We start from the raw sequence: 25,234 nt of genomic DNA on the forward strand, positions 1-25,234 counted from the left end.
TACTATGGTGATGGGGAAATTATACTAGACATTCATAGGCATTGGAAGGAAAAGTAACACGAAAAAAGAAGATTTGTTCTAATAAATATAAGATTCTGCTGGACCGTTGATTATATCCAATAAATATTTTCCTTTTACATCTCGTTCTGCATGATAAGAGCATTGTATTGAATCTTGAAACCGCCACTGGTCAAAGACAAAATTCAATTTCATTCATCGCTGTTTTCGCTCTGTTTATACGGGTTGCTTTAAGTAACCAATAGAATGAACAGCTGAATGACGAGGTTCAAAGATGCTTACATTAAAAGGATTATGAGACTTATCGTAGGCTTCTGAACGCTGTGCAAAAGTCTCCCTTTCTTCCCAAACGAAGATTTTCACCTTATCTGAGAGGAAAGCATTCATTTATCGTAACCGGTTTTCCTACCTTCTGGCCTGAACACTGTCGTTACTGGTGACTGGTGTTTAGGGAAGTATTAACATAATGATGTTCTTGATGCCATTAAATAATTATCTTAACATGAGAAATAGATCACTTAATCCTTTTACTGAAATGCCATTAAAGGACCTCACGAACTTTGTGGACTTAATGTTTAACGGATTCCCTCTTAAAATACGATGATTCATTCAAAAGACTTGGTCAATATTTTTTGACTTATTATAGTTTTATGACATTTCAGAATATATAAATGAAAGGAGAATGCTAACTGACATTTGATTTAATTTTAAATCAAATGTCAGTTAGCATTATAACGAACTCGCAGTTATGTAACTAATGATGTATCGGCCAAGGAAGGAGAGCAGGCATTTTGCCATCTCTCTCCTGTCTGAATCAGAAGAAGACGAACATAGTGTTATACGAGTTTACTAATCCCGAAATATCATACCAGGTGATGTCTTTCAGAAGACGGTCTTCTGCATAAATAAGAAAATATCTATAAAACCACGTGAACAGTTAGCGTCGCGAAAATTTCAGACACGGAGGATTCGTTAATACCAATGGGAAAGAATTTTTTTCTTCAGAGAACTGCAGATTGTGGATGATTTTGATGTGCCTTTGGGGTATCACTCCAGATGGTTTCATACCTGTTGGCTACACTCTCAATATTGAATCATATCTAAATATGATTTGTGGTTTGACGAGCTCGTGTTTTAAACCCTGGTGTCCATACATCCAACTACGCATGCGGGCGCGCATATACACAGACACAGTCGATTCAACAACACTTCGGTCACTGAACACCACCATCATCACTCTCCTTACACAGGGGTCTAATGGCGATAAATATCATGTATTGCAATGATAAAAATTTGCACATCACCCTTATTATTTCACTGGTGTTGACAGTCTCTATTGGACAGACGTCAGTTTACAATATCATAAGAGTTCAGGGTTCATAATGAAGTGTTTCCAATGCTACGGGAATCTTTACCATTTTTATCAAACTTGCATAAATAGAAAACTGTTCTGCAACAAAAAGTTTGCTCACATTGGACTCCGAGTAAGTGAAGCATCAGCTATTTACCAGTAGCCTATATCACCACAAAATGTTTGTACTGTTAATGGAACAGGATTTCTTAGATTATGTACCTTTGACTCGCTTAAAGTGCTGTGCAATTCGTTTCCAAACTCTCTTGAATGGGACAGCCAGAAAATTCAACTTAATAAATTTTAGTAGTTCTTATTACTTAAGGTTTAATCGAAGCAATCAGTAGGTTACAAATATTTTATTCTACTTCATTTTATTAATTTTATATTTCATGTTTCCACATAGCAAAAATTCAAAATTCAGTTGACGTTATTCATCTTAATCATCAACAAAATAAGAAGCCTGTAAGTGCTATTTACATTATTACTACCCGACATTGCTTAATTATTATTGTTGTTTAACATAACTAAATTCCCCTTTTATTTTTCCTCCTGATTATAAAGAAGAAATCTGCATAATCCACGTGACATAATGAAGTATGTTTCTTGGATGTGAAGCCATTTAATTAGACCCAACCACCCTGAATTAAGATCCAACCCATTAAGTTAACGGAGTCTGAAATTTCCACTTAGGTTTTCGTCCTTCATCCATTCCGTCGTCAGCAGAATCCTCGTCATCCGTTACTATTTCATCATCATTCCATTCTGACAACCTCTAAAAGCCTTTTCGTAATGATTTCGGCATATCAAGAGCTGCCCTAAGAAGATCGAATTCTGCAGTTGGCAGACCGTCCGTTACTGCACCTTCTTTCATTCTCAACACAACGTTCCAAAAGGCCAACAGCCCGTGACAACATGACGGCCTTTATCAGTCATGCTTTCTTTCCCCACTTCGTCCCTCCTCCCATTCCCATCTGCGCACTTCGATCTATCGTTAGCATCAAAACTTCAGTATTCTTAGACGCACGTCTTTGCTTTCTCAAATATTAAGAAGTGCCCTTCAATGCTACACTCATTAGAGGACAGGCGTGAAGGCTTTCTTATATATAACAGCCTCAGAATATAAATATTAACGTGTGATGGCAGGATTAAGAAGGATATCGTTGTTTGTAGCATTATGCAGGAGGGGAGAGGAGCCTGTCAGAATATGTGTAAACTGGTTCATTTAAAACATTTACGAGTATAATATTATTTTTTTCATAACTCAAGAGTTTTAGTGCATACGTGTTTGTAAACTTGTAGCTTTCAAGTATTTCATGATATTTTCGTTATGGAGGTTTGAAAGTATGCACACCTTCGAAGCTTTAAGAATGCACTGTTTACTGAAATTTGTGCTGCTTCAAAAAGGAGTAAATCTTCTTCGCATCAGGCATTTAGATACGTTGATTATATTACTCTTTAGTAGTTTTATAGAAAATTTTCAAAATTGAAGAAAATAAAACTTGCATAACGAACTGTTGAATAACTTATCAAAATGGCTTAGTGGCTTTCGTAAAACTAAATTTCCATAATTTATTCCGGATCGAAGCACAAATCACTATAGCTTAACTTGTGAAAACATAACTAGGAAATATACGCATATGTGAGGGTGAGAACTTAGGTGAGGATATATTAGGTTGAGAACTAGATTTTTCTCTCATAGAGTGGTGCGTGACTAGAGTGGATTTCCTTTGGGGAGTGCAGACAGTGCGAATGAATTGAAAGAAATCTGGTGGAGATAATATATAGCCTAGCCTCTCTCTCGATGACTCCTTGATCCCTGGAGTCTCTTTTTAAATAATAATAATAATAATAATAATAATAATAATAATATTATTATTATTATTATTATTATTATTATTATTAATACAAAATTAATATTAGCAATCTCTTATAGAATAACGACACGTACAACAAAGTCTACAAATTATTTAGAATTATGAAATTAGAACCTCTTAAAAATAAATAAATTAATTTTGCAACAGAGCTTTCGGTTAGTCATAAGCTACTGCTTTGAACAGCGCCAATCCAACGGCTCAAAAGCCTGGTAAATCTGTGTTTGATTAATTTGAATATGGCTAGAGATATGGCACAATGGTTGGAAGGCTGGGTGTTCAAAGCAAATGCACATCGGTGTGTTTGTGTGTGTGATTATGTTTTAAATTTTACGTTTACATCTACTTTAGCAACCGATATTTTAAAAACAAAATAATAATTATTACTATTCTAAACGTGCTGAAAGGGTTCAAATCCTCTTAAAAGTTTAAAACACTGGTTTCTGCTATTCCACTTGAAGGAACGTTGTGAATTTTACCCAAATATAATATTAGACAGAAGTAAAAAGAAGAGTGCAGCTAATTTAGAAATAATTGAGTGAATAAAAAAAATATAATAATAAACAGGAGTATCAAAACTGTAGCCATTTAAAATTTTATACTTAAACAAACAGCAACTATATCGAAGCTTTCGCTAAATATCAATTAAAATCATTATTTATGATGTATTATTTTAGTAACTTTATAACTGTGACAGAATTCGGATTAATAATGAATTAGAAACTCTTTCGGTTTACATGTTCTTTATTAAATCAGATAAATCAGATAAATCAGATTGATTTCATTATGACAATGTTTTAAATGTAACTGTTTTTCATTTACTAAGGCACACTCTGCTACATGGAGAAAAAACAATGAAAAGAAAAAATATTTGAAACGTGTATACAGCCACGTAGAAAAGGATTGATGCAAGAGTGAATAGAATTGTGTGTTCACCCGTTCACCATTTTTGCTTATAAAATTTTAAAAGCAACAACCATTAATAGCAGTAGTTACAAAGACCTGGCTTCGTGTTTTGTTAAGGATGAAGGCAATCTTTAAAAGAACGTAACTAAAGGGAAATTAACAAGCTGTTACATATTGTTAGTGTATGATAGTAGTGTTTTTTTTTCTTTTCTTTGAAAATTATTTCCTTTATTGTTATTATTTTGTTTCCTCTAAACAGAGGACATGAAGGACATGCACAAATAATAAACACGCATTTTATACTCATAGCGTTACTTGTTTTGGTGTAACTAAAACCAATTAAAAGATGAAACTGGAAAATATTTCACAGAAGTTTTATAGTTTTATAGCTGACTGAATGCGATACACAGTATTCCCAGAAGGAATCTTTCAAACTTATGGTGTTAATTCTTGCTGTGATTTTAAGCAAAAAATAGTTTATATCAACATGCGTTTGAATAATTTCGCTATACAAGGCATTCTAAAACCGTTTCTGAACACGTTAATCTTTCACTACTACTTTCACGTAAACTCATTCGCAGTAGTAGAAATAGAAGAAACTGCAACAGTACAAAACATTTTGAGAAACTAGACACGAGATATTTATTTATATTTATTTAGTAAAATAACTGATTCTCTAATTTAAGAAATAAAACGTAAATGATGTGCACCATCACCTTCTTACAACCAAATCTGATTTATTTCTGACCGAATCCAAAGTCACTGAGAAAACACCTACAACCTATCTTAACATGTCTAAACTACACCGCTGTGTAATTATTTCCGTTACACGGGTAGTACATGTGCTTATGAGCGATCCGATAGTCCTTACCAGAGGACGTCTAAGCTTGAGTGTTTTCTTTTTTTTTTTTTTACTTTCTGTAGCTTAAAATTTAATTGCGTGATTATGTATCCTACATATGCTATATCTACTGCGTCTCATTATTAAATCTTTTTGATATATTTCAATTCTTATACTGGAAGCTTGATTTTCTGCAAACCAGATTCCCTAACAGTGAAGTTATCTTCCTTCGTGACATTTCATATTCACCATTCCAACTGGCTCCCTTCTTTCAGTTCCGCTAATCAACTGAAAGAGAAGCTGAGGAATTTGCTGTAAGCAGCAGCCTGAAGCAAGTTGTTTATCTCCCACCAGAATTCCATACAAATCTTCACACTCATCCAACACTCTCGATATTTTCTTAGCTACATATAGTTCACCTTCCAGATACATTGTTGAAGTGACCGTACCTCTTGGTAATTCACATCAGATTGTATCTTATCTAGATTTCATGTTTAGTGGAATGCCCCCCCCCCCAGTTTTTTTACAACCTGAGATTTAGTACTGGAATTCCTGGCCTAATTACATTACTTCAATAGGATGATCGGCTTTCGAAACACTTTGCCATGCTTTTTCTTCATCTGTCCAACTGCGTCTTCTGCACAAATCCAATATCTTCACAGTATTGGAATACGGCACTCAGATCGGGAAAGGGGGGAGGGAAGCCTCTTACATCTCTCTTACAATTCTTGATGATGTTCAGAAGGGAGCGGTTCAGTTGATGGAAGACCCTTCTTTCAGAGACCCTCTTCAGCTATCGTCTTACAGACTGTCATTTTCGGCATTATTTCTCTTCAACATATATTCCCATCTTTCCACAGAGCTGTTCAGCAGAATTGACCTCTATCATTCTTCAAATATCTGCTAAACATAGACTAACATAAGTAACAGCTTTCCAAGGTCCTTATACAATCAAACTGCTGACTCACAAACTGCTGCTCTCATTTATCCTTCATTAATTAAACATGTTTTGCGGAACAACCTTTACCCATAAGGTATTCTCCAAGGACTAAATTCCAACTGTTCATGAACAGTATCAACTGATTATTTTGCTCTTGACTCCAGTCCATATACAGCACTTATTTGCTGTAAGCCTTTCGACCTCTTGTCGTTTGGGAGTGATATAAAGAAATATCCATTTCGGTTAAAAATTAAAGACATATTCCTATAAAGGTTTTTCTTAAAAGCAATGGGGGAATCAAATTCCTAGCGTTTGACAGATTCTTTCAGCGATGCCTTGAATAAAACTCTCTTGAAAAGCTAACAGGTTGACATTCATTTCTTTAGTAATAAAAATGCATACATGGTTAGTGGAAATTGCTGCTCGAAGCAATTGGAATTACGGTCAGCGTATTATGTCTGCTAATTACTTGCGTTCTTCGTTCCTGTTTTTTTTTTCTCTCTGATAAAAAGTATGAATGACTTCTGGGAGGAAGATCCCTTTTTTCTTCCACATGCTATCTCTCTGCAGAGAAGCTTATAACGTTTCTGGCGTAAGAAATGGGAGTCAAGCTCGGTCTTTCCCACCGAAGGGCAAATTCCAAGAATTCATTAGATAGGTGTTTGTTATTATTAAAGAAAGAGCAGTAATGTTAGTATTGTTAGCGTTATTTTTTACATCATTGGCAAATTAGATACGGCAGAGCTGTGAGATTTACATTAAACAGAAAATGCAAAAATGAAATATCTTATTTTTGATATTTCAAGACAAAACACGTAATTTTCCATACTGGGAGTGGCTTATTTATTCGAGTCGTATTTATGTAGTCTTTTATTCGAGATAATCTACTTTATTTTAGTATTGTGCTATGCAGAATAGTAGCTTCGATATTTATGAATTAAACAGTAAATGTCGCTGAGTCCTGCGTTCTGACATTGGAGACTCATATATAATAAAGCACACTTGGCTAAAATTTTGTTACCAAAATTCTAGCAAGATTTGATATTTTCATTACCCGCCGAGTTAAATCAGTAAATAATAAACATTTTATATATTTAATTATTTTCTTAAAATTTTTAAACTATTTTTAATAACTAAAATTTTTCATCGATGTTGTACTTACATTTTTTTGGCTTTGGAACGCGACATCTACCCGATACACAGAGAAGTCGAGGAGTTCCGGGGCAGTAACAGGTAGAATCACCAAAACAAGTCTTGTTCTCTATTCCGTAGCACACGCCCTGATGAAAAATAACAATTTGAATTATGAAAAACTAGTAATGCTTCATATAAAATAAAATTTCTGTCTGCTTCATTGTAATTCTCCAAATTTCATATAATTTTATCCTTCTCAATAATTCGTTATTGCATCCAATAAGCATAAGCATAATGTGGGCTCGTTAAGCGGATACTTTGACCATAAAGGGGCAGTATTATGCAGTTCAAAGTATTATTAAATGACCCTAACCTACTGTACCGAATTCGAATCCAAGTTTTTAGGTCACAAGACAATCAAACTGAAGTTAATTGTTTCTTCCATAGTTGATATATAAACTGTTGTTTAACGATGACCTCTTTGTCATTTCGTATGCCATTTTAATCTCCTAAATACTCAAAATTTAATCAACAGTCTTAGAAATTCATGAATTTTTATGAACTGGTTCAAAACTATGGAACAAAGATCATTTATAAGATGGCATATGTATAAATCTGATTTTATGCGGAATGATTTAAAAAATACTTTCCTCTGTTCACCTGGTCCAATCACGATTATTCCCTAACCACTTTTGCTGCAATCTGTCTGACAATAACCTCCCACTAGAGTCAAGTAATAAAAAAGTAAGGTCCAAACTTCATTTTCATTACATGAAGAAATTACACAATGTTTTCCTATTTCTATTATATACAAGTGAAATATCCGTCGAAGTAAACGCTGAGGAGGTAATCTTGAGAAACTGCAGGCATTTCAATATTAGTGAGTTGCAAGTAAACGATGCCTTACAGTTGAAATCATGATTTACATGATATTTCCTAACAATTTTCAAAGCCTTACAGTTGAAATCATGATTTACATGATATTTCCTAACAATTTTCAAAGCCTTACAGTTGAAATCATGATTTACATGATATTTCCTAACAATTTTCAAACCAAACCAGTCGTTTGTATTCTATTAATATATAATGTTTTTTGAAATCCATGCACTGGCTGAATTTTCTTACACCAATTACTGTGTTGCATGGAGTAAAAATCATTCCATGTGGAATGATTCGCGTTTTATTAATAAATATCAATATAATGCGACTGCACACTCATAAAGAAAGAATCTCACTTAAATGAGGAATAAGAAAATTAGATGCATGGCGCTAATGGAAGTTGCGACCTTCTTTATACATTCATGAGCCAAAACATTAGGATCAAACAGCCTGCCCTTGACTAACCAGAAAGCACGGCTAGCAGGATACAGGCTGGTAGTGGCATCCTGGTATGGGGGGGGGGTTGTTCTCATTGGCATCACTAGGTCCTTTCGTCCCCCAATTGAGAACATCCTGACCGCTAATTCTTAATTGTTACTTGGGAATTGTTTCCGACCAGATATTGTACACCATGGTGACAATACGGACCGATGGAGCAGTACTCTTCCAGCAAGACAACGCCCGCGCTAGAAGGCTCTTATCGTGCAGTCATGGTAAGAAAAGCTTTATCCAAGAATCCTGACTCTCTTGGCCTCCTAATTCCCTGATTTGAATCTCATCGAAAATTTGCGAGGTCATGTGGAACGCAGATTTCACTAATCGACAATAGTGCCTCGCTTGGTCGCTGATCTGCGGGATGTCATGATGACCAGTTGATGCAGAATATCTCAGATCTCATTTTGTGGTTTAGTGGAATCAATGCCAAAGCACATGCAAGAAGTTATCCTGGACAAAAGAAAACTAACATGCTACTAGGTAGCTGGTCATAAATGTTTTGACTTATCAGTGTATGATAAAGTCTTAACATAACTACACTATAATTTATGGGATTATATGTATTTAATCACAAAGAAATTATTTGTTAAAGGAGGAACTAACTTCAGCGTTAATGTCTTGTTGTTATATTTTATCCGAAAACTTTAAAAATTTGTAAGATGCAGATCATTAATACAAAAATTCATTAATATAATAGGCTCACAGGATCTACATAATAGATGCTATTTTGAGGAAGGACCATGAATTTGGTAATTTGCTCTGAAGGTTATTAATTAACTTAAAACGAGAAAAATGGTAAAAATGCGTAAAAACTCTGCATTAATTTGAGATTCTTCAGTTGAAAAAAAAAAAGGATCAAAGGACCGATCATTCCGTGATCAAAAGTTGACTTACTCTTCTTTCGTCATCTTTTTTTTTTGTCTGATTTTTTCTTTTTTTTGTCTGAATTTTTCTTTTGTTTTTGAATTGAAACGTTTTTAATCTTTATCAATCTTATCTAGATTTGGAAGCTCACACCAGCTCATTCTTCAGATATTTCAAATCACTTTAAGTATGTTTCTGTTCCGGGTTTTTCAGTGAAAAATCTTCTAAAATAATTGTACGTATGTACGCAAATTACAAATCCCTTGGCCTTCTTCGTAAGAATTAAACAAAATACCTCGTTCTCATCCAGAAAGGTTTTTCTTATACAAAAATAATGGGAACATTTTTCATACAAAAGAAAATAGAAAATGATTTATGGCCGGACGTGATTTTTAAATAAACCCCTTCATGAAAGACATTTCTTCAAAAATAAATAAATAAAATAAAATACCACTCCGAATTATATTTCATATGCTCATTCTGAGATTTATATAGTTACATTTTAGATAGCTGCACATGAAACATACTGGATACAATATCAGTCTTTCTTGTAAATGATGCCTTGAACACTGTATGAAGGATTTACAAGCAAAAAGATGTTCCCTTTTGGAAAAGGTTTGTGATTTTAATTATCAAGTGTCTGTATGTAATTGAACTCTGTGTAGGAATATCTGACAAACCAGAATTCAACTGAACTATATGTGAAACTATTTGATAAAGGTTATGTAATAGAGAAACGGTCTAGAATTAAAGCAAGAGAAGTAAAATCACATTTCCAAGGATATCACATGCATGTAAAGACTTTTTTTTTTTTTTAAAGTTACTGAAACTATAGTTTCTGGAAAACAGTTGTAGAAGTCGTACAGTAAACGAGACGGTGGGAATCATTTATCCTACACCGTAACTCATATTTAAAGCAAGATGTAGTATTATAGTTATTTATTTAATAAAAAAAAACACGCGAAAGTGTACGATCTCGAATGACAAACTATTTATATTTCTTGAAGAAATTTATAATTTTAATGGTTAACTGTGAGATAATAAATCAACTGCAAATGACTGCGAATCTTAGACTTCTCTATTATCAGATCAAAAGTTATAATATTATCATGTACGAAACAAATAATATTTAAAAAATCTTACTACGCTCACAAAATCCAATATTGCAAATACCGAGGTTTTTTATCATATTTGTTTTTAAATCTGATATCAATTATTCATCATCCTTAAATTCTATTCATTTAGATTATTATTGTCTGTTAGTATTCAGCTTTAGTAACTCAAATTAGCCTTTGTTCAATATTTTTCGAACATCTTTTTCACCATTTTGCGACCAGTTTGCTCAACATTTTGCCTTTTCTTATTCAATTTACTCTTTTAATAAGCGTGTAGGCGCCTATTGGCAGTGAAAAGCAAATTCAAGTATTGCAGGGGCATTAAAACACACGCAGAAGCAGATGTGTGGGCGATCAAAATACTTGGATAATTACCTAAACTCACGCACTTACACACTCACGTGTAATTAATGGGAGAGTAATGTGTAATGGGCTATGAATGTGTGTGTATGTCTGTGTAAGCAACATCGTAGTTGTTGACAGCTGGTGAGTCCCAGGTGGGCAATATCTTTCGTACTTAATCGTTCGTGTTTACCCAAAGAGAATGGTTTCCGTAAAGTTAAAATGATGCTGTCCAAGACATTACTGAAGAAATGGATATCGGCATACTCACACACGTGCAATCACAATTAAATTCCTAAATTGCCATAGAGACGTTTATTTAAGATGGTGGTAATGACAGACACTGTGTGATGTAATGTTACAATCGTTCTGTTATTCTTTATGCAGGCGAAATTATAATATTCTAAAATAAACTAACTTATTATTAAGGATTTTTTGTTTCTTCTTATTATTATTATTTTTTTTAAATATTCAGAATTATAGTGGATACGAGAATTGGAAAAGTTTCAATTACGCATTCCTAGTTTTTGCCAATGAAGTCCTTTAATAATCTTTATGAGAGTATCCCCATAGAATACTTTATAAACATCCCGCCCACGAAAGGTAATAAACCCATTGTATCGTTTTACCACAGTGAGTAGGAGATTAGATAATCCGGAAAACCTAATCCAGAAATCCTGAAGTGCTCTATAGCTACTCGTGTCCAATAAGTAGAGTTAAGATCTTACACTAGGCATTGAGGTTTGCTTGCAGCATCGGAAGGCGAAGAGTCGTTATACACTGGCTCAACTAGGCCAGTAAATACGTTGTATAGTCATTATAGAAATACTTCATTTATGGCTTGTCGTTTTTTGCTGTTTTTTTGTAGTGTTTCAGTATCCATACGAAGCTTTTTAGATATTTTCCCTGATTTTAATAAGATTCCGTATTTGTATAGAAAATTTTTCATTCAAAATTTTTCGTGTATTAAGGGGAACTTAACACACGAAATTTCTTAATTCTTAATACACGAAAAATTTTTCTCAGTAATACCGAATTTTCTCAGAAAATTCGGTATTACTGAGAAAATATGCTAACTCAATAAGTAGACAAATTCTATCTATGTACTCCACAGATTCTTGGAATGACTTGAATACATCTTTATAACTTGAAATATTTTTTGTTCAACAACAATTTGACTACTTTCAAAGTATGTTATTTAAGTAAGGTCAGAGTTATCCAAATAAGCACTCCACCTTTTTATTACTATATTCTAATTTTCTTACAATTATGATTCCTTGAAAATAGGAAGGAGGATAATCTGAGATTTAATCTGTAGGTTATAGAAAAGTAAGTCGTGTGGATTATGTTTTGTCCTAACATTCCTTGGGTTTTATTTCTGTCTCTTCAAATATCCACAAACTTTGCTTTTTCACTCCGAAACTCGTTGTCAAGTAAGATTTGAGAAAAACAGGAGCTCTGAAGGTCGGATCAGCAAAACCGATCAATGGAAGGTACTCGGGAAAGTAGAAGATTGGACGTCGGAACGTCATACATAATCTCTGACCATGGATAATCTCAGTTAATACTCTGGTAATGATTTATAAAAACAAACAAAAAGAGTACTACACAGTCGAGAATGATTGTGAAAGCAAGTATAAAAATAGAAACTTCAAAGGAATTACAAAGGGCTGTTTTCCCAAGGAAAGTTTGATAAAATCTGAAGTCGTTAAAACGCGATTTTCTGTATATCAGGTTAGTGAAGAATTCTGTAACTCAGTCAGTAGGGACAAGTATTGTCTTGTAAAAAGTCTACTGATCTATTTCCAGTTGATGACGTAAGAAATTAAGAGTGTTTTTCAGAATGTACACAGGTAGTGCTTCAAACCTAAGTTCCCGTAGGGAAGGAGTCGAAATTATCGGCGTGTGTAAAGTTCTGCTGAAGTTTTTCATCGAGTATAACCAAAATTAATATTGTAAGTTAACATTCCGGAAGTGTTCAGGGGTGTTGTGTTTTATTAGACTGTGTAAAATTCGCCTCTACGTAGCTAACATTCAGAAACTGAGGTATTCAGTTTCTAGATGTTAGTTTCAAAATCCGTATGCACCTATTAATAAGATTCTTTTTGTTCATCAGCTTATACGCAATTTTTCCGTGAGAAAAGTGACCCGATTTTATTGCAAATTGGAATTTTGACATTCTTTCAATCTTACCATTTTGTTGAAGTACAGATGGGGAAAATGGTTTGAAATTATAGATTGCAATGACTTCCGTTCTCTCGAGTTGGATACAATTTAATACTATTTGGTATTTACATTTATTTCTAATATTTGTGAAATCTTTTTGGCTTTACTTTAAAATCTACATCAAATTATCCTGCATAATTAGATAAAATAAAAAATTATGACTTCGGAATAAATATTTCAAAAACGAGCAAATATACCATAAAACGAAACGGAATTCTTTAAATTTAAATTATATATATATTTTTAACGAAGTAACATTATTCGATATAGTTACTTGAATAACTTAAATCTCTCCTTCGCAGTTATTGTGGAAACAACTTATCAACAACATATATCTGATCGATTTGAAATTGCATTGCATGCTTGATACTGCTAGACGTAATTTTTTATTATGGTATGATCCAGTAACTTTCGTCATAAAAAGAGGACTTGAAGACTATTTATTGAAAGAATTTTTCGACTGTAATCGCTTTTTTATTGACGAAATGATTTGAAACGATAATCATGCCACCCTAATTGTAACATTTTTCATTAACAAGACGATTCGACATTTTAAGAAAAGTGGTAGAATGAGGGGAACAAAAATGATGTCACACATTAATACCCTAAATATCTCCACAATTGATTGTTGTGGTAATGAATGAAGTGAATATCCGTTTCCCCCCCCCCCCCACCCTTTCGCAATGGCCAAGTTAAACCTTCACCACAACAGAAGGTACTGTGGGTAGAAACACCATTTTTTACATACTTCCACATGCAGTGGAAAAAAATAGCGATCATCCTCCTTTAATCACACCAATCATTTCTTGGATTTCTGTGTATAGATCGCATAACTTCGGTGTTGATCTTTAGAAGCCTACCGTAGCTGGATAATAACAGAGATGATACATCCACATGACTGACCTAACGGACCATTTGCTAAAATAAAATAACGAAGCATCATTCATCAAACTTTGTGTGTGTGTGTGTGTGTGTGTGTGTGTGTGTGTGTGTGTGTGTGTGTGTGTGTGTGTGTGTGTGTGTGTGTGTGTGTGTGTGTGTGTGTGTGTGGCTTCCTGCGCTTTCTGAACATCTGGTTATCAATATAGCCTAATACACTATACTGTAAATGTCTGTTATCTGAGGTGCATCATGTGAAACGAGCCACGATAATCACCTATTACTTCCAAGTAGTCTCCAGCTATAATTAAGTCGGACCCTATCTAGGAAAGTCATAAGTATCGTCCCATGGTCTTCGTGTCAGCTGGAGTATTTCTGGTTTTAATCTCGTTAGCAGAAGCCATTTAAAATGGCTAATTTCAACGGCTTCCTTATATCGAAGTGAACGTCATGTGTACAACTAGAATGACTTTTGTTTAAACCTTTTAATGCATCGATTTAAAGATAGAACTTAGTTTAGATGATTGTTATGGCTTACGAGGTTACAAACATAATGTTTCAATAACCCGATTTAGTGAAAAGCTGCAAACTTTACAGGATAAAGCACAACTTACTTCGCATTAGTTAATGCAGTTAGAATGATATTAGAAATTTATATTATAATATAAACTGAGGGATAAATAAAATGTGTTTACGAGGGATGGGGGAATGATAAGTTCTAATAAACACCTAGAACATGGTTCTACCTCAATCCTTTCATGGCGATTATCACAACTTCTAAGCACATCTTCGTACACGTATATAACTTGTTTTATAATATACATTAAAATTAATTCATTCAAATTTTTTTCTCGGTTGTACTCTCTACTAGTAGAGGATAGAAACCAAGAAATATATTTATATTTCTAATATAAATATTTCTTGATGATTTCCTAGACTAAATTTTCCAACTTATTTAAAGTGAATCAAGTGAATATTCGCCTTCAAATCGGGTACATAAATTCTAAAAGGAAAAATCATCGTAATTTTATGTGGGTGTTAAAAGTGGAGATGGTAAGGATTCATGAAATAGAGGATTACATTTAACAAGTCGCATTTCTATAGAAGTTTGAATGCAAATAGCTTTGTACAATGAATGTGATCAGTTGAATTTATTTCTTATATTTAAGTTTTAATTTTGGTGTTCAGGAACGTCCAAAACTCAACTCATTAGAATTACTTGGATATAACATACTGATTTAAACATTTATAATGATCAAAATGAGTTTTAGAAGCAGAATTAGCATAAAGCGCTGTTCATTGGCTCAAAATAAATTAAGGAAGGATTGAAAGGTAATGAGAATTAAAAGTTAAATTGATATATCTCGATTTGCTGAATGAGTTAGATGTAATCAGCAGTGATAAGTAATCATTCTTCATAATTCGTTGGACATAATACCAAAATTTAGCTATAATTCGAGCCACTGATGAATTATCATGAGTGGTGACCCTTACAAAAGGCTTTCTACGTGTGATTGACGCGGCATTATTAAATAGCGAACTTAACTATATAGACAATAAAGACACCCGTTTGTAACGGTAATTGCTATTTTCACGCTGATTATTAGTTAACAAATTAAAGACAATTAATTTATATTCGCGATGGTTTATGATACGCTGTTTAAAAGCGAACAAAACCCTTATTCTTAGCAAAAATAGGCAACCAGTTTATACATTCATGGAAAACAAAACTCTAAGTGAAAGGCAATACCATTCTAGAATACGCATTCTGAAAGAGTTCGCAAATCTTCATAATTACTTCATTATTTCAACTGCGCTTTATGGTTATCCACCGGAACTTAACTCAAGGAATTTGGGTTTTAGTCTAATTTTATTGATATAACGATTTAATAGATTGCTCCATTCTGACGAATAACATTTGTTTATCACGTTCTGCATAAAATGTAATATTACTATGACAATTTATAGTATATGTTTTATCACAGATGCTAAATTAGCGATCTATTTCATGTAAATTTATATTTCTTTGATATTTTATACTTTAAAGAAGAGAAATGAACATGCTTACAGTAGAACTGACCTTCGTATGAAGTTTTGATATGAAAAAAAAAATCTCATTATAGAAATTGTGGACGAGAGTTTCTGAGCTATGATTTTCAGTAGAATTAGAACAAACAATATCACGCTTGTCGCTATCGTGCTATCCGGAAGACGTCTGCTATATGCCATTGTTGGAAAGTCCTACAACATCCTACAAGTACTAGTTTAAATTCCTGTAGACTGTTAGAAAGCATTATAAGGATTTCGTTAATAGAACTTGAATTCACCAATCTAATTTATAAGGACATTTCAGGTGGTGACAGGAATATTTCTCCTGGTCTGGTTTTCCATCTCTCGAAACGACATGTCAGAGGAACACATGCAATTAACAGACAGAATAAACGTCGACTGATAGTTTTTGTTGTTGCGGTACAGCCAACCAGCCTAACTCAATCCACATCAAACCTTCAGTCTTGGTGGAAAATATCAATTGTTTTATCCGTTAATTTTTTTAAAAAAATACAGGATTCTTTTAATGTAAAATATTAAAATATCTTCTGATAGTAAATCTGAAGATATAATTTAATTAAAAATCTTGAAATTAACTTTATAAAGATCGAGTTTCGTGTAATTGAAAAATGCATAATCATACCATCATGGTTTCAGTTGAATTTTGGAGTGAGAATTATAATTTTCAGCTCAGAAAATATTTCTAACCTTTGACATACTCTCTTTTATTATTTTAACTCCGTATAAAACAAAAAAATATATATATATAATATCATTTGAAAAAAAACAACAACTAGAAATATATACTAATGAATTGTCACAAATAAAAAAAGAAGAAGTAAAATCTTATTGCGTGATTTATGCAGTCATATTGATTTGAAGTTTATTCCGCTTATTTTAAAGTAGTGCCATTAAAGACGAGTTCTTTGACTAAGATTTATTAGACCTTTTATTATGTTGTAGGAAGTGGTGAAGACAACTCATATTTTAACTACCATTTAAAATGAGATCGCTGTCTTTTCTGTCACTTTCGTAGTCTTGTAATATGTAGCGCGACACACAAATCTTCTTTGTCAGTTAGTCAGTTCCATCACTTATCAGATGTTATGTCAGCTTGCCATTCTTTACTTTCTAAAATACTTGATAAAACAACAGGAAATTGCAGTTGCTATAAAACACTGCAAAATGATTTTTGGTAATTATCATAATAGTTGTTTGATTCTTAGGAACACAACGTACCTCTTAAATCTCAGATTCGGATTATATTATTAATTCAGTCATCATTAATCTAATCACACAACGATCAACGATTTTATCGTATCATTAGCATATGTTCTAAATTTAAAGCAAACTTTTGCTCTAATGAAACTGAACAAATAAAAAACTAGAATTACAGTTTTAAGCAATGGTTCATTTAATTGCACAATATCTTAGGAACTACATTTTACACAAATAACATCGCGCATATAAACCTCATATATATTAGCAGTAACTATGAGTATTTTTGTAACCAATAGCTGTAAGTAGAAGACGCAAGCAGCAAAGACTAAATGACTCAGGGAAAACTGAAACGATTACAGATCGATAATTAATCGAATTGTTTTTTTTTCTGACTTCAAACAGTTTTAGAAAGCTATGAAGAAAATCACTAAATATGAGTGCAGCATTCAATAATTAGACGTGCGATTTGTATAAGGTTGATAGCTGTTCGGTTCACCTTCAGAGAAAGAAAAGTCATAATTTTTTGAATAACGAGGATGAGATAGTTGTAGTGTGGTTATGCCAAGAGAGATTTGACACTAGAATAATCGCCAAAAGAAAAGTTTCATTCGTCTAGCTATTTGAGTGTTAACTAAATAACACTGGAAGAAAACAGTTCTTGGACAAGGGACATAATAATATCACGTTATGCATTAAAAGAGTAACAACCTTTTGAGACATATTCGTCTGTACAATACACTGACGTGAGTATTATTATATAACGTCAGTATTATTATTATAGTGTTTCAGTTTACGTCAGCGATTTCAAAAATACTCGAGTCTCATTTACCACGATGACATAGGATCTGAACTATGACGATATATTCTGTCTTACCCAATATTCTCAATAAGATTGCATCTATTTTCACTCAGGAGTATGGTAACAATAACGTTCCATTTTTGTTTTTTACATTGTGATTATTGCTACAGTGTTAAACTATATTGTTAAATGTCGACATGTTTTAACAAATTAATTTATCCAAGAATATGTTATTTCTTCGATATTTGTTTGCATTTTATTGCTATGCATGGGCGAGACCCGATCCCATTTCATCTCAGAAATTCTCACCTATATGAACGAAATGCATGCAACTAATATACGGTATGTTTGCCAAGGTAAGTTCGTAATGTTCCTGGTTGATCTGGTCGATTTCATAACATTTATGAAAGAATGCGATCATGTAAGAAAATTTACATGATCGCAGCTCTATGAAAAAGCTATCATATTTCAAGTATTAATTTTTGAAGTGTTTTATTTATTTATTTATTTATTATTTTGATGTCATCTGAGAAGTGAAGTACAAGATGCATGCTGCGCGTTGTATGCCTTACACAGAGTTAAGTTGTCGTATATATCTTGTCTAACGTTTCAAAACAACAACGATACTCTTTAGTGTGAATAGTATTATTAACTTATATTCATTTCCCAAACATCTAACTCCACTAGGTGAGTATATCATGTCTCTCAATTGTCCATTTGTTCTCTGATAGGTTTCTGAAATTGATTTCGGGGGAAGGAACAAGATCCTACAATACTACAAGAATGCATACAGCACTGCAGGAACATCCCAACATGCCATTCGCGAAATACTGAAAGAAACAAAAAAAAAATCTCTGCAACAAATCGAAACCACTTAGAAAACAAAATCACGCTAGATGAACTGAAAACCGAATGCACATCTTTGCCAAAGAACAAATCTCCTGGCCTTAATGGTCTCACGTCAGAGTTTTTCCAAGCCTTCTGGAATCAACTCGGACCACTTCTCCTCAAAACACTGCAAGAAGCCTACATCAATGGCCTCCCACAATCCGTTACGACTTCAATAGCACGATTGATAGCAAAGAAGGGTGACCACACGGATATCCGAAACTGGCGTCCAATCTCCCTAAGTAATACCGATTGCAAATCATTTCCAAAGTTATAGCAAACCGAATAAAGCCAACACTGCCTGAGTTATTGGCCAACATCAAACGTACTCTGTCCCAGGAAGATCAATACATGATAACCTCCATTTAATAAGAGATCTCATCCACATCGCAAACAGCCAACATGAAAACCTAGCACTCGTCAGCCTTAATCAGGAGAAAGCTTTCGACAGGGTAGAGCACAAGTACCTTTATGAAGTTCTAAAGGCATTTGGCTATGGTCCTCTCATCATTGAAACAGTGCAATTGCTTTACAGAGATGCACACTTCTGTTTAAAAATCAACAACATGCTCACTCGCACTTTGTCATACTCTCGAGGGATCAAGCAAGGATGTCCCCTTTCCGGACAATTATACACACTGGCCATGGAACCGCTTCTTAAAAAGAGAACACGACATCATCATCTCCAAATGAACCAGCATAATAGAGCCACATCAAAAAATCACCCTATCAGCATATGCCGATGACGTAAATGTAATAGTCCGAAATGAAGAAGAAAGGAAAGTAACCGAAGAAGCACACAGATTATATGCACAAGCCTTAGGGGCTAAATTAAATTCTGCAAAAACCACAGGCTTGTGGTCAGGCAGATGGAAGTCTAGAAATGATTCTCCGATCGAATTTACCTGGTCAAGCGAAGGACAAAGATACTTCGGTGTGCACCTTGGCAACACCAAAATATATAACACACTGAACTGGACACAGCTGCACAACCGTTTTAAACAGGTGCTAGGTAAATAGAACAGCGTTCGTTCCATGTCTTCACTTAGAGGAAGAGTACTAATAGTTAACCAGATGGCTGCGAGTGTCTTATGGCATACCCTCAAAGTACTCACACCTGAAGAATTTCTCTACCACATTCAAAAGGAAATCAAACGTTTCCTCTGGAACAAAACTCACTGGACAACATACCCTCAACTCTGCAAGCCACTCAGCAAGGGAGGTTAAGGCCTGATTTCCCTTGAAAACAAGATTAGATCCTTCAGGATAATCCTCCTCCTAAAGACACTTCAATGCAATCACACATGTAACCACCATCGATTACATCACGAAATCATCTACCAGAGGACTTAGACTTTCCACAATCCTCCGAATGCCAGTCCTGCACCATCTCCTCCTAAACTACCTCATTTTTACAAAGACGCTCTACAGCAGTGGAAAAACGCAGAACTTCATCATACACTTATAGGATCAACAGAGTCAGCTGTACTTACAGAACCACTATTTTCGAACAGAAACATAACAAGTCTCACAACTGGCCAGCCCTTTCTTTTCCCTACATAGAACTGGGCAGGAATAAGTCATAGGGGACCTCCTAACCCAGACCCTAAAATGGAAAGCGTTCGCAAGCCTACCAATGAAGAACCCAAAAACTGAAAAGCAATATCAACAGCTAGAAGCCTCCATTATAAAAGCCTATCCAGATATCGCTACACCTCAGGAAATCGGTATTCCTTCTAGAAACTGCTCGCGGCCGATATTTCATCTTGTACAATCTGAAGCCTCACTTCCAATTCTTCCCTCCAACTACAAGAAAATATACCACTTCCACATGTCAGTGTCTCCAACCTCATCCTTATATTCATCCTTAACTCTCTCATCTACAAGGATGCATATGCCACTCAGTTCTCAGTGGGATCTGCCATATAAATCAAAGTGTGCTAAACCAGATTCCGACATACAGTGGAGAATATGGCATAACATCTTGCCAACTCCTTCTAAGCTTTACAATTTTCAGCTAAGAGAAACGGATCTGTGTCTATTCTGTGACGTTTCAGGTACCTTGGAACACACATATCTAACCTGTCCCGCAAACAAAGTGATAATCACCTATGCCCTGAATACTGCGTCTAACACCTGTAACTACGCACACAGCCAAGAAGACTACTGGAATTTAGTCCACACAGAAGAAAACAGACACAGAACATGCAATTTCCTCTTCATCTGCGCTAAGGCCGTCATCTACAGCTTCTACCTAAAACAGACAAGAAATAACCAGCACCCATCTCTCACAGAAACTGCACAAACCCTCATCTATATCCTCCGTCGGAAACTAAAAAGCAGGCTTTTATTGGAACTTGAGTACTTCAGAGAAATAAGAACTGTCGCGAAATTCATAGAGGAGTGATATCCAACTGGTACCCTCTTCTGGATTGACGACGACAATACGCTTCATCTGAAAGATAACTCAGACCGAAACCGAACTGTAAATTTTGAATTCATTTATTGCATTCTCTATTGTATACCCGAAAGGAAAATATTTCTTTCTCTGTAATATATATATATATACTTTTATATACTTATAATATGTATATAGTCCTTGTTACCTATCGTCTAATGTATATTTTAACAAGTTAATAAAATATCAGAAAGTAAAGAAGGAAGGAAGAGCGTAGAACATTACTATGAGACTTGTTTTAAATAAGCTGATTATTGTTTGTGGTCACATTTGGACGATGATTCGATTTCTTCCTTTAGAACTTGCTGGAATAAAAGGCGCTTACTTTACAGAAGGATTTGTAATGGGATAAGTAACCATGATTACATATATTACCTGTTTTACATCTAATTACTGAAACAGAAATAAATTACAAAATTTGCTGTTAATAGAATATTTTGGTGATAAGTAGGCAATTGAAACGCAGCAAATTCAATGGTGTCCTTGTAATCACACAACCTTTTGTGATATCAATGCAATCTTAAGGCAAAATTCCCAAACCTGAGCAGATGCAGAACCAACAAAGTATTAATTTTATGTCAGGTTCTAAGAAAAACGTTAACCAGAATATCTTATTGTATTCAGCACATGAACCCGTTTGAAGCATTCTGTGGCAAGTTTACGTCAGCGATTTCGAAAATACTCGAGTCTCATTTACCACGATGACATAGGATCTGAACTCGATGACGATATATGGATAATTCTGTCTTACCTAATTTTATCAATAAGATTGAATCTATTTTCACTCAGGAGTATGGTAACAATAACGTTCCATTTTTTTTTTTTTTTTTTTTTTTTTTACAGACGCCTGATGTTACAATTTTCATTCGGGCTGATTGTTGAAAGTTCGGCAGCAGTAATGTAATGCACAATTGAGTAAACCATCACCATACCCAAATACTGTATTTTATTCAGGATAAATTGAAGAGTAATCGTAGGACGTGTATAGCGGATAGGAATCCCGACAGAGCCATTATTTGAGCGGTCGCATTCGACTTTGCACATTAGTATACCGGTCACAAATTCCATATAAATCAAAATGCATTCTAAGAAGTGGAAGCTGGAGATACAAAAGCACCAAGACTAAATTCATAGTAATGTGTGACATATCTACAGAGCATTTTCTTTTAAGTAAGTGAGCCTGGTCTTCGTCTCCATCCCATACGATAAAGATAGTATTATTTTTCTGAAACTTAAGTCTCAAGTGATACGTTAATTAGATCTCCACAAATTAAATATCTCTAATTTCACTACGTGGAGAAGACCGCAACCATTATAACTCTTAAGGAAAGACCTACCTTTTTTTTAGAAAATGAGCGCGACTCTCTGTTGATACGTTTTGTTGTGTTCAGTGTTATAAATGCAACCAAACCGGAACTTTGGCGATTTATGCAGCAGCTAATGAGTATAAGAGCGGTTAAAGTTATTATAACATCACGTATTCTACTTGTACAAATGCCTGTGTAAAAATACGAAGTCTGTTAATATTCGCCTCATCTTCTATGGGATAATTTTGTCCCAGTAAGTAAAACTTCGAAAAGATTTATGGGAAACAAAGTTAAAATATCATTGAACTTAGATGAAAAAACAAAAGTGAAAAAAGCCTGACATTACCTTACTCTTCGCAATGTCTGTCATTTCATCATTCATGTGAACATCATGAGCGAAAGCCAGTGCCGCTTCTTTGCTCTTCCGCTGACCATTCAACAAAACCCGGGAATAAGGCTGCGCCGGAACTACCACCACAGGTTGCGCTTGTCGGAACCCAGACGGTTTAGCGCTGATCACGCTCCCGTACATAGACTTGTCTTTAGGTTTGACCGGAATGTTTCTATACTGTTCGCCTTGTGTCCATCTATTATTGTCCTCCCTGTTCCAGTGAGATCGTGACCTGTCGTACAGATCTTTTTCTTCAGGACTGTAGATGACTGTGCCATAGAGACCCAGTGCTTCTTCTGAGAGAGGAATGTTGGCAAATTTTCCCGGATATTTCTCCTTCGGACTGTTCCTTGCCGTTCCGTACTGACCTGCCGGATCATAACTATCGTCGAATCTAGAGAATCCGCTCCTGGAATGGCTAGAAATTTTGTGCATCGCTCTGCGATAGGATTGTTTTTCCTCCGGATTTCGAAGAATTTTACCGAACGCTGGATACTCTGGCACATAAGTAGCCGATCCGTAGACAGTCGGATGGCTGCTGGCCTGCTTCATGTTAACACCACCCGGTCGGAAGGGTCGACGTGGTTGCGAGGCGTAGCTAAACGCAGCAGCAGCAGGAAAAGTGACAGGAAATTGGGGAATTTCGTTAGTGAGCTCACTGTGACGGGCTATGCGATTCATGTGCCTCCACATCGCTCTCAGTTCGGAACATGATGGCTCAGGTTCAACCACCTCGTTCAGATGGCGAGGGAGCTGCTCGCTTTGTCGACGAGAAACGTCACCGGTGGACCCGGTCACCTTCGATTTGGAAGCGATGTTCTTCGCCAGCATCAGCGACCCTAGGTGGTTAGTGGCGAGGAAAGAGTGAATGCTGTAGATCTTTTCGGCTTCGTTTATCATCAAGAGGAAGGTGATCCAAAGCTTTCCTGCTGGGCACATCTTCATCTGCTTTGGGTGGAGTTGAAGAGCGCGTTGAGAACTAAAACCTCCGCCACGTGGATTACCTGAAATAATAGAAAGCAAATTTCATTGGCTTCCATTGCTGGCGAAAAGATTATCTAACTTAGGGAGTGCGATGTTCCAAATTCCGGCCCACATAAATTGAATGTGCTGGAACTTGTCAATGCAAATTCAACCAAAATATAAAGTGAAATTAGTTTTAAATATTATATTTAGCTGCTTAAACAATTAGAAAAGTAACAGTTTAGAGTTTAAAATTTATTTTTATTAAATAAATGAAAAGTGTCCTTTTTTTAACATCGACTGATTCTGTTTCTTTTTCAGTGTCCTTTTCAATTTATTAACTTTTTAAAATAAGTATTTTATTTTCTTTTTTTACAAAGTTTTGCAGGGGAATACATCTACAAAATTTTTATCTCGCTTAAAAATAGAATAGAACAGAATCAACTAAACGAATCCCAGCATCACTTTGAAATAAATGAGAATGTGGAAATGTTCCTTACAGGGAAGGTGAGAAGCCATCCATCCGGCTGGTATGTAAGAAATTTTCACTCTAAATGCCATTCGTGATAACGGAATCTGCTAACGAAATTTGAAGACACACAGCAAACATTCTTAACATTCAAATAATTTCACACTGCGGTAAGAGCACAACTAAAAAGCAAAGAAAGAAACCAACATAAAAATAAAATAAAAGAAAAGAAAGGCAAAGAAGTGTACTACCACCACAATGAAATGCTCTTTTTTCCCCCGTTCTAACAGTAATCTGACATCCACAATGATTGAAATTGCATTATGCAGTAGTTATTTGTTATGTGCATTTCAACATGCATTCCATCAGCAATTCAAATAATACGTACATGGAACTTTTACGCCTCCTGCCTCGTATTTGTACGGTTCTTTGAATGACGGATTCTCCCTGTGATGTCTCTGTGATATGCGGAGAAAACAGTGAAAATTCAGAAAAAAAAGTAATCTGCCGGTAACTCCCAATGCAACAACTTTTATGCAAATTAACGTTTTGTACCAACCGAGAGGATAATTGTTTTGCACCAACTGATAGGTTAACTTTTTTCATCGATCGATTGTGTAACTTTTTTTACACCAATTTATAGGATAATGTTTTGTTCCAGTTGATAGGTTACCTTTTTTGCACCAACTGATAGGCTAACGTTTTTCACCAATTGATAGGTTATTTTTTGCACGAAGTAATAGGATAACGTTTTGCATCCATGGATAGGTAAACCTAATGGTTCACTTTTAGAAAAATTTTATTAACTTTTTTTTACCAATTGAT

General features: G+C 34.8%; 1 protein-coding gene across 1 annotated transcript in view; it reads right to left on the reverse strand.

Moving 5' to 3' along the window:
* LOC150109253 (uncharacterized) overlaps positions 1 to 25,234 on the reverse strand; it is an 80,228-nt gene that overhangs the window by 31,637 nt on the left and 23,357 nt on the right. Inside the window, exons 2-3 of the mRNA XM_090406716.1 lie at positions 22,933 to 23,981; positions 7,093 to 7,210 (exon numbers count right to left, since the gene is read on the reverse strand). Coding sequence (XP_090262842.1) covers positions 7,093 to 7,210; positions 22,933 to 23,922 — 1,108 coding nt within the window. The 5' untranslated portion in view covers positions 23,923 to 23,981. The remainder of the gene's footprint in view (positions 1 to 7,092; positions 7,211 to 22,932; positions 23,982 to 25,234) is intronic.

Source organism: Typopeltis vanoorti, chromosome 2 (assembly GCF_054136105.1).
Source record: "Typopeltis vanoorti isolate ZY-2024b chromosome 2, IOZ_Tvanoo_1.0, whole genome shotgun sequence".
Taxonomy (NCBI): domain Eukaryota; kingdom Metazoa; phylum Arthropoda; class Arachnida; order Uropygi; family Thelyphonidae; genus Typopeltis; species Typopeltis vanoorti.